The sequence below is a fragment of the Apteryx rowi genome, unplaced genomic scaffold (genome assembly GCF_003343035.1).
Source record: "Apteryx rowi isolate R43461 unplaced genomic scaffold, aptRow1 scaffold_190, whole genome shotgun sequence".
In the NCBI taxonomy this organism is placed as follows: Eukaryota; Metazoa; Chordata; class Aves; order Apterygiformes; family Apterygidae; genus Apteryx; species Apteryx rowi.
In genome coordinates, this window is record NW_020448197.1 from 1,490,547 (window position 1) to 1,501,084 (window position 10,538).

Sequence of the window (10,538 nt, forward strand, 5' to 3'; positions counted from 1 at the left end):
CCACCGCTGCCGGGGCGGCGGAGCGGCCCTGGGAGGAGGCCAAGGCTTTCTACGACAACCTCGCCCCCAAGAAGAAGCCCAAATCGGTGAGAGCCCCCGGGGTGCCGAGCCGGGCTGCGCTCCCTCCCCCGGCGGGGCAGCCCCGGCCCGGGTGGGAAGCGGCCCCTCCGGGTGTCCCCGGGTCTCCCCAGGTGCCCCGTCTTCTCTGGCTCCCCTGAGTCCCCTCCAGGTCCCCCCAGGTGCCCCCTCTCCCCCAGGTCCATTGGGGTCCCCCCCCGAGTGCCCCATCTCCTCCAGGTCCTCTGGGTGTCCCAGGATCTTGCTGGGTCTCCCTGGGTCTCTCCAGGTCCCCCGGGGTCTGCTCCCCCTTGTATTTCCCTCCCTACAGGTGCCCCTTCTCCTCAAGGTCCATTGGGGTTCCCCCTGGGTGCCCCACCTCCTTCAGGTCCCCTGGGTGTCCCTGAATCTTGCCGGGTGTCTCTGCGTCTCCCCTCAGTCCCCCTGTGCCCTTCCGGGTCCCTGGGTCTCTCCAGGTGCCCCTTCTCTTCCATGTTCCCCCCTGGGTCCCCCTGGTCTTCCTGGGTCTCCCTGGGTGCCTGCAGGTCCCTGGGGAGCTGGAGGGGGGCTCCCTCTGGCTCTCTGGGGTGTTACCAGGCTCAGATGTCCTAGCAGGGTGGCTCGGTGCCCCATGAGCCACCTGTCCCCTGTGCCAAGGCAGGAGGCTGTGCCAGGGGCCAGGGCTGGCCAGGACCCCTGCATGGGCCGGGAGGACGGGCAAGGCAGAGCGGGGGGACAGTCTGGAGGCCAAATCCCTGCCCCTGGTGCAGCGTGGTGTCGCGGGGGGCACAGCCACCCCAGCTGAGCTCCTCGCGGCTCGGCGATTAGAGCAAAAGCCTGCGTTATCTAACCAGGGCTGAGCCCTGCTGGCTTTAAAAATGGGAGCGTCTGCAAGTACTGCTGTATCTCAGAATAGCTGCGGCAGCGCTGCATGGGCAACCTGGTGGTGACAGCTCCTGGGGCCGCCTGTCCCCGCGGCCTGCATGCTGCCCGGCCCGTGGGCCCCCCCTGCAGCGCAGGGCACCACAGAGCTGCTGCCCGGAGCAAGGTCGGGAGTCTCAAGGCGCTGGGCGCCTTTCCATGGGGAGACCGTGCGTGCGTGACCTCTCCGGCAAGGAGAGACATTTGAGACCGCAGTTCTGCAGATCCCAGCTCTGAGCATCCCGGATGCTTTTCCCTGCCTGGGGGACTTGCCTGGAGACCCCAGTCCTGCCTTTAGTGTGAGCTTGCCGTGCTGCCTGCCTTCGCCCTTCCTGGAGGGGAGAGGGGGCAGCCCTGTGCGCTGGCGGGATGCAGCTCATCTTTCACGCTGTGCTTCCAACCCCCTGCAACAGTATCTGAGCTGCTCCTCTTCCTCGCCAGCATGCTCGGAGACTAGGCTGATCATCTCTCTTTTACCAATGGGGAAACTGAGGCACGGGACAGTGGTGTGGCTTGCCTGCGCTTGTGCACTAGTCTGGCAGAGCTGAGGTCCAGGCGGGCCCTCGGTCCCTGCAGCTCGGCTGTGTCCCCATCTGGGGCTGGGGCCGGTCCCGGCAGATCCCAGCCAGCCCCATGCCCTCCGCTGGGGCAGGTCGGCAGGTGCCTGTGCCGTGCGGCTCGGCTGCCCTCACCCACAGCCGGGCTGCCCTGGCAGGCAGCTGTCACTCCTCGTGATGGATGGCTGCGCGGCGCTTTCCTGTATTATAAATAAGGTGTTTGAGAACTCGTAAACATCCCAGCCATTGCCTTGAAATTTAATCTGATCCTGAGCAGGGGGCTCGCGGCCTCCTGGGGCTCCGTAGTGCATGGGGGAAACGGAGTTCGCCGTCGTCTGTCTTCGTACTGTGCGTCTGCGCCCCTCTGGGTGTCAGGTCTGTCTGTCCCCTTGGCCGTGTGTCCCTGCTGGTCGGAGCAGGTGTCTGTAGGAGCAGGGCACGGGCTGGGAGCTGCCCCTGGCTGGAGCTGGGCYGTGAGGTGCAGGGAGGCTGGGGGAGCCGCCCGGGTGCCGGTTGGGGAATCGGCTAACGCGGTGTCCCGAGGAGCGCCCGCCTGCCCGCGCTCCCCGCTTTGCAGGGGTCTCCGCTCTTTCCACGCCCCAGGTCTCACACCTGCCCTGGATCTCACTCCTGCCAGCTGGGGGAGGTCAGCGATGAGGCTTGTCACTCTTCAGCAATGCGGAAAATGTCCCCCAGCCTTTCCAGTGGCGCCGCTCGGGAGCAGAGGCCGGGCTGATGGGAGCTGCCTTCCACTGGTTGTGCTGCTCTAGGTGCCCTACTTGTCCCCAGCCCTGCCGGTGCCCTGGGCCCACGGAGGCCTCCCCGGCTTGCTGGGGTTCCTCATTTACTGGGTTTTGCTGTAGGTGTTGGTTGCAGTGATTTGGGAATGCTTCAGATGTGATGGGGACCGTGCTTGACCCTGCACCAAGCCCTGCCTCTCCTCTTTCTGCATCCAATTTTCCCATCGGTATTTTAAAATTGGCCACAAGGACTTTGGCTTCTGTGACACCCAGGGAAGTCCTCAGAGCTGCAAGAGTTTGTCCAAGTTCTTAGGATCAAGGTCGATCTGACGGATTCAGCCCCAGGCAATGCAGAAGTGTCTGTTGCATTGGGGGGTGCAGATGGGGTACCCATTGTGGTCCTCCAGCTCGGAGCCAGCCAGCAAAGGCCTCCAGAGATGGYAATGGGAGCTGCTGCTGACCGGGAGCTCCCCAAAAGGTGATCCAGATATTCTGGATGCCATCTCAACACACCACTGCCCACGTATGCTGCTGGTGTCTTCCTTGGACAAGTGCTCCCAAGCGGGGTCTCCTCCTCAGCCTGGTGCCCACTCAGAGGAGATGTCTCTGGGCATCGTGGGCATCTCATGCCCCTTGTCCGTGTCTCCGGCACATGCAGGATGTCCAAATGTCTGCCTCTAATCCTTGGGGGGCTGCKTAGGAATTACCTCTGATTATGGGGCTGTTTTTAAAAGTCTGCCAGCTGTTGGATCTGCAGAGGACAACATGCCATTTCCAGTCACTGCTGGAATCTGCCTTTGCCCCAAAACTGGGGTGTTTGGGTCTGGGATGGGCCTTGCACTTTTTGGAGGCACACTCTGCTAGAAAGGTCACTGGTGCTTTTGAAAATGGGATTTGGATGTGATGGACCTTCTGGAGGCTGGACCAAGGGCTGGTGATCCTCTTTGGAGGACAGAAGACATTCAGCCTGGCAGTCCCAGGCTCTAGTTGTGTGGGCATCTCCATCTCATCTGTGCTTGTGGTGCTGCTGAAAGCAATTTTGGTGGGAATGTGGTTTTCTGCCAYGTTAAGCGCAGCTCCAGGGATCCTTCAGGGAGCTGCAGCCAGCACCTAGCGGGCCTCCGAGGCACAGGGACTAGGAGGGGACCTTTCCTCCACCCCATGYTGTCCTTCTAACACTTTCATTAAATGTACCCTTAACCCCTTGCTTGAGGGCCAGGATGGGACTGGACCTGGCCCTCCCAAGGGAAGGGAGGGGAGAAGAGCTGACTACAACCCCCCCAAGCGCTGCATTCAGTTGGATTCGGCTGAGCAGAGCCCCGCGGCCGCTTCCTGGGGGTTACGCTCGATGACGAGCTTTAACTGACCTTAAMTGACCTTGCTCAGCCTTGGCTGGGGCTCTGAGGATGAAGCAGTGTTTGTTTTTCAGGTCCAGGTGTCGGAGCGGAGGAAGCCAGAGCAGGAGGCTGCTTTGGCATGGGATCCTGGGCAGCCCCACGGCAGCTTGCAGGACTAGGTGTYGGCAGATAAATATTCATATCATTTGTTGCCTGGTGGTCTTACTGCAGAAGTGGGAGCAGGGCAGCAGCAGTGCTGAGCTCTTTCCTGACTTGAGCCCACGACTGCCGTGTTGCCATGGATGAATATTGTACATTTGTAATGGTTCAGCTCTTCGTCTGTGCAACAGAGATAGCGACGCTGCCCGATCCCCGGGAGGGCTGTGAGTAAGACCCCCCCCTCTCTCCACGCATGCTTTCTGTTAAAAACGCAGGGCTCTCTTCCCCAAAGCTGGGATGTTTCACAGGCAAAGTGGGATTTGTTGGGTTGTTTGCAGCCCTTTGATGGAGGAACTGASGTGCTACGGTTCCCAAAGTGCCGTGACTTTTAAAGCCAATTTTTCAATGCAGTAATGATCATCTGCAGTAATAGTGGGGATGAAGAAGCATCCAAACAGCCTTAGAAGAGGAACGCTTCCAAATGAAACCTCCACTTCAAAGAGATGTCAAAATGAGGCTCCCTCCTTCCAGGGCAGAATTGCCTTATTTCTTAAATGTCAGCATTTCCCAGAGAACAGAAGGGCTGTTCCAGCCCAGCTGGAGCTGTGAGCTGAATTAACGCCCTGGTGAGACTTTCCTGCAGAAAATGCTCCTATGGTGCAAATCTCCCTTGGCAGGAGTGAACAGGATCCAGTAAGTCTCATTCCCAGAGGCCAGRCTTCCCAGCTGCAGGGTGCTTGGGGCTCCAGCAGCCCACGCAGGGGCATGGTTGGGCCCCAAGCTTACGGTTATTTTTATTGCTGTGTTTATTACCTCTTAAATTAACCTCCTGGAGGCTTGTGCCTTTAAATGGCAGGGAAGGGACCATGATCAGCCTGTTACCATTGCGCAAGGTGCCTGTACTCTTGGCACCTGGCAGCAGCGCAGGGTGTGTGCTGCAGGCAGATAGAGATGCAAATTCAGGCTGGGCATCCAGTAAGGAGGTTCATGGCCCTGCCTGCACCTCTCGTCCCCCTGCACATGCCTCTGCGCTGTGCGTGATGCTGACCTAGTTCCCCTGCTCAGGARCTTCTTGCGTGGCTGGTTGTGGAGGACGTGCTTCCCTGCGGTCCATGGGGGACCGGGAGGTGGGAATGGATGCCCAGCAGCACGCCGCCAGCTCTCCTRCTTACCCAGATAAATAACTTAGATCTGCAGTGAGTTGGGAGCCGTGCAAAGGAGCTGGATTCCTTGCTAAAGGCTAACAGCCGGATGTGCCAAGACCTTTAACAGTTGTTAATATTTTCAGTTAATAAATGGTCCATGACGCCAGAGTTATTAATTAATGAGCTAGAGCAAAGACTTGGCCTATGACAAGTTAATAGCTAAAACTTGCCAGGTAACTAGACTTAAGATGGGGACCTGGCTGTGATTCACTTACTGGAGCAACGCTGTCATCCCTGCTGCTGTTGCTGTTTGGTTTCATGCATGCATCTAAATGAACGTGTGCATCCTGCAGGTTATTCACCTTTTYCGAAAGAGCCAGTTGGAAATGGGATCTTATTTCTCTGCAAACACAGTGGGAGAGGGATCCCTCTGGCCACAGCGATGTTCTCACCGTGAGCTAATCTGTATCTAGTCCAATCCCCCACTGCTTAATCTGCTTGCCGTGGATTTGGGTGCTGATGCAGCCTTGGAGGCATCTGGGGCCAACTGACCACGCTGTGGGTCTGGCCCTGGGCGCCGCGGTGCTGGGAACGGCACGGGGGCTGCCGCTGACTCATTCCTGGGTGCGTTCCTGTGCTGGGCAGGATCAGCAGAGCCGGGATCAGGGCAGAGCAAGCCCAGCCCTGCGGGGAGACAAGCTCCTCAAGGCAGATGGGGTAACTCGTCCTTGCCAGGCTGTTGTTTTTGTAAAGCCCAGCCCTAGGCGAGGCGGAAGCTTGAACTTTGGAGGGCCTGGGCGTGCAGAGCAGGCTGGCGAAGACTTCCTCCCACCTCTGAGCAAACAGCACTGCTGGAGGATTACTCACCGGGGCAATGCGGTACGTGCGGATCCTGGAAATCATGGAGGAGCGGAGGGCGAAGTGTTTCCGAAATGCTGATGGCCTGGATTTTTCCTGGGCTCCCTGCAGGGGTGCATCCTCTGCCAAGCCCCTGAGGGCTGCAGTGGTTCAGGTTATGGCTCACCCTGTGGGCAGCAAAGGGGAGAAGGGCTCACTGTGGACACCTCAGCCTTGCTGGTCCCCCCCCAGCTCTGCAGCCCAGGGAGGAGCTGGAGCAGCTTTGCTCCAGCCGTCTCCTCTCATTTAGGTGCCTGTGGTTAGCCTGGAAATCATCCCCTGTGCGAGCCCCCAAACCCTTTCAACTCCTCTCAGTTTGGGAGACTCAGTTTGGGGAGTTCAGGACAGGGCTGCCTGCACCATGGTCCCCTTCTTGGATTTGCTGTCCTGGGTGCAAGTGGTTTCTTGTTGGTCACCAGTAAAGAATTTGTTTTCGTGCTCGCACTGAGTGATAGGTATTAACACCCTTCTGCCCTCTAAGGACAGAGAGAGTACCATGGGGGTCAAGATGAGCCTGACTTTTCTGGTGTCCCTGTTCTTGCTGCCAAGTCCCACTAGAGGCCCCTTGTTGACTTCAGTAGATTTTTGGATCAAGCCCTCAAACATTAATAATAATGACTCATAAATCAGTGCTTGCACCACCTGTTTGTCATGTTTCCGCCCACAATGGCTATATCAAGTGTTTTGTAAGCCAAGCTGGCATGGGCTGTTTGTCACATCTGGACCGCGTTGTGAAAGTGCGGAGCTGGCTGAACCTCAGCGTGTTTTTTTGTTTTTGTTTTTTTGTTTTTTTTTTCCTCCTGGCTTGGGGGGTAGAGCTGCACTAATTCCCTCTGCATGGGGGCAAGTGGTTCTCCTGATGTGGTGCCTTGGGTTTGGATGTGTCCCAGGAGCCCCTGTTTGTAGTGGGAGGGCTGGGCATGGGGCAGGCAGCGGGAAAACGGCATTGGGGATCCCAGATGTGCCAGGATGGTGCTTCGGGGTGCATCCAGGGCTTCATCTGTCAAAGCACTGCAAAATCAGGGTTGCAGCTGCCCCGTTCATACGGTGACCTTTCAAAGGCCGTGCTGTGATTGCTATGGATGTACAGTCAGTGTCATCCACCCCGTGCTGCGTCCAAGCATGGCCTGTCGTGTTAAAGGCCAACAGATGCTGCAGGGAGGCAGCAGGCACCAATTTCTTCGCAAGATGCCCGTAGTCATCCCTCAGCTGGGGGATGGACGTAGGCAGGGAGCTGACTCAGACCCTGCTGAAGAGCAAAGGGAGCGTGAGCAGCTCTGCCCACATGGGCCACAGGAGCAAGGATGCTGAGCCCAGCACCACGGGGTGGGCTGCGCTGGTAGGAGCCCTGGCCCACAGCCATGCCCCTACTTTCTCCCTCTGCTGTGCAGCCGAAGCCCGAGAACGCCATCACCATCGCGGTGTCGTCGCGGGCGCTCTTCCGCATGGAGGAGGAGCAGAAGATCTACAACGAGCAAGGGGTGGAGGCCTATGTGAAATACCAGCTGGACCACGAGAACGAGCCCTTCCTCCCCGGCGCTGCCTTCCCCTTCGTCAAGGTGAGCGCCTGCCTGCTGAGCCAGGAGGCCTGGCAACCATGGGGCACGGGGAGGATTTGGGGCAGGCGTTGAGGATGCTCGGTAGCTGGTATCTGCATTGCAACCCTCGCCCAAAACCTTTGGGGAGTGTGGGGAAGTGATGGGAAATGAGTAGCATGTTGGAAGCGAGGTAACCACGGATAAACCTTCTGGCAAGTGGTGTGCCCCTTCCAGTACTGAGGAAATGCTGACTTTTCCAAATTGCCCAAGAATCGAAAAAGATCATCTCCTGGATCATATTTAAAGTTTCCCTTTAGGGAATGCTCAATCTCTCTTTTTTTAAAAAAAGGAATAAAAATAAAAAAATTGGCTGAATTCAGTCTTGCTACATAGTCAGCCAGCTTCTAATTTCGACATGTTGAAATGAAACRTTTCAAATTTTACAAACATTTTCCAATTTCTGCCCCAACTCCACCAGATTTGGCACTGTTTCATCTGCTGGCCCTTGCTGAAGTGCTCTCTTGCCTATTCCCAATAAATAAACAAATTGACTCAGTGGGGAGAGACTTGTTTCATTGTGGGTTGCTTGAAAAACATTTATATGCAGCTTCAAGCTAATTTAGCCTTATCTTCTAATGAAAACTTGAAACTTGTTGTTTTTGAAAATAGAGTGGCTGGAGGTTTTTTTCCCCCAAAATCAGTTTCTTTTTTTCCCAGCTAAAGCTGTTTGCTGATGTCAGCATGGCTCAGGGTGTAGCTGGGGTTGGGCCAAATCCCTGGTTTTGATGAATACAAGTGTTTTGCTCAGTGAAAGCCGTGGGTGGGGGCTGGCGTCTGGGGCTCGGTGACCCTCCCTCGCCCTTGGGTGCTGCAGGCGCTGGAAGCCGTGAACACGCAGCTGCGCGAGCTCTACCCTGACAGTGAGGAGCTCTTCGACATCGTCCTCATGACCAACAACCATGCCCAAGTCGGGGTTCGCTTGATCAACAGCATCAACCACTATGGTAAGCTCAGAGCAAACCAATCCTTTGAGCAGGAGCCACTGGCTTTTAGGCAAGGTGTTCTTGCTTGGCAATGAAATAAGGAGATGTTCTCCATCTCTTCTATCAAACCATCCACTGGTAGTTTCTCTGAATTTTCCTGGGCTTTGAGTGGAAGCTGGCTGGTGGCGAGGGTGCCCCAGCTGCTGGTGATGCTGATGAACAGGGGGTCTGTGCTGGTACCAAAGCTGGCCCCCATCCTGCTTGCTGCTGGCTCTTGGGAGGCCACAAGGAAGCAGTGTCCAGGCCCTTTTTGGGGGTGGTGAGGCTCACTCCGGTGTCCCTCTGCCCTCAGATCTGTTCATTGAGAGGTTCTGCATGACTGGAGGGAACAGCCCCATCTGTTACCTCAAGGCCTACCACACCAACCTCTACCTCTCCTCCGATGCTGAGAAAGTGAGTGGGGCCATTGAAGAGGGTGAGTTAAGGGTATGGCTTTGGGGGGGCAGAGGGGGGAGCCCAGAGCCTGCAGGGGGGTGGTGCCAGGAGCAATAGCTTCTGTGTTGTTCTACAGTCAGGACCTGCCTTGCCCCACATCTCATCAAGGATGGGGCATCCTTGATGCTCCACAGAACCTATAGTTTGCATAGAAATAAGGCTTTCCTCAAGCTCCACAGCTCCTCCACGGCAAAGGTGCTGTTTTCCCCCCTAAACTCTTGTATGCAAGATGAGTTCTGTCATTTAGGAACTTCTTTTTGCTGTAAGAGGTCTTGGGGCCTCTACATCCTGCAGGGCCAAGCTGCAGGCACTATTTGTTGTGTGCATTTCCTTGCTCTATTTGCTTCCAAGCCATCATGTTTAGCTCTGCTCCTCCACAGATGACCCACGAGGCTGGCCCCTTGGATAACTGCCACCTCTTGCCTTGCACTTTATCTCCGCAGGGATCGCTGCAGCCACCATCTTCAGCCCCAGTAAAGACCTGGAGGTGTCGGAGAACCAGTTGCGGGTGGCGTTTGACGGCGACGCCGTGCTCTTCTCAGATGAATCGGAGCAGATCGTGAAGGCTCATGGCCTGGACATGTTCTTTGAGCATGAAAAGACTCATGAGAACAAGCCTCTGGCCCAGGTAGTGCTTGAGGGGTCCTGGTATGGGGTAACCAGAGAGCCTTTGAGAGAGACAGCCCAGGAGATGCTCTCACCTCTGGGAACCAGCTGGGGGTCGGCATGTGGAAGGTTGGCAAGCCCAGCCCTATAAGATTTGGCCCTGGGGATGGCTTTGGCTGGCCCCTCGCTGTCTTTTCTGGGAGGAGTAGGGGGGTTAGACAGCACGTTCTGCTCTGGGTGGAGGGGAAGGCATGATGGTTTCTGGGGTGATGGTTTCCTCTTGCTTTGGTAGGGACCCCTAAAGGGTTTCCTGGAGGCCCTGGGGAAGCTGCAGAAGAAGTTTTATTCCAAGGGCTTGAGGATGGAGTGTCCTATTCGCACCTACCTGGTCACCGCCAGGAGCGCTGCCAGCTCGGGAGCCCGGGCCCTAAAGACTCTCCGCAGCTGGGGCCTGGAGACGGATGAGGCTTTGTTCCTGGCCGGGGCTCCCAAGGGGCCGCTGCTGAAGAAGATCCGGCCGCACATCTTCTTTGACGACCAGATGTTTCACGTGGAGGGAGCCAAGGAGATGGGCACCATCGCTGCCCACGTCCCTTACGGCATCGCCCAGAAGCACAAGCGGATGGCACGAGAGAAGCAAACCCCGAACAGCAAGTAGTGGAGCTGGCTGGTCCGGCAGCCCTGGGCGTGCGCGCCCGCGTGGGCTGGCGCGCTGCAAGACTTCGCCTCTGGGCACCACGCACTGAGTTAGGTCGCGGTCTGCAAGGCGGAGAGCGTTTGCCCTGGCGAGCACAAGGTTATTCCCTAGCCGGAGCCTTGTCCGGCGCGCAGCGGAGGAGGGGGTTAATGAAAGGCTTCTTCTTGCCTGTATATTCTCTGCGATGTTGTGACCTTGTACTGCTGGCCCAGTGCTGTTCCCTGCCCCGTTCCTTGTGGGGCTGGAGGCTGTCCCTCATCGGGCAGCCCCACGAACTGCTTCCCTATTCGTACACGCTCTGCACTTGCTTCAGGCAAAGTCTTTGAGAATGGATCTCCCCTTTTTTTTTTGGACTGCTTGTGCCAGGCAGGTTTAACTTATTGGCATTTTTTAAAATGCCTGGGGA

The 10,538-nt window shown here is 57.0% G+C and overlaps 1 protein-coding gene across 1 annotated transcript in view; it reads left to right on the forward strand.

Moving 5' to 3' along the window:
* The window catches only part of NT5C1A (5'-nucleotidase, cytosolic IA), a 12,446-nt gene extending 2,116 nt beyond the window's left edge, over positions 1-10,330 (forward strand). Inside the window, exons 3-8 of the mRNA XM_026062436.1 lie at positions 4-86; positions 7,205-7,372; positions 8,226-8,355; positions 8,687-8,809; positions 9,273-9,457; positions 9,728-10,330. Coding sequence (XP_025918221.1) covers positions 4-86; positions 7,205-7,372; positions 8,226-8,355; positions 8,687-8,809; positions 9,273-9,457; positions 9,728-10,093 — 1,055 coding nt within the window. The 3' untranslated portion in view covers positions 10,094-10,330. The remainder of the gene's footprint in view (positions 1-3; positions 87-7,204; positions 7,373-8,225; positions 8,356-8,686; positions 8,810-9,272; positions 9,458-9,727) is intronic.
* The last annotated feature ends 208 nt before the right edge of the window (positions 10,331-10,538 follow it).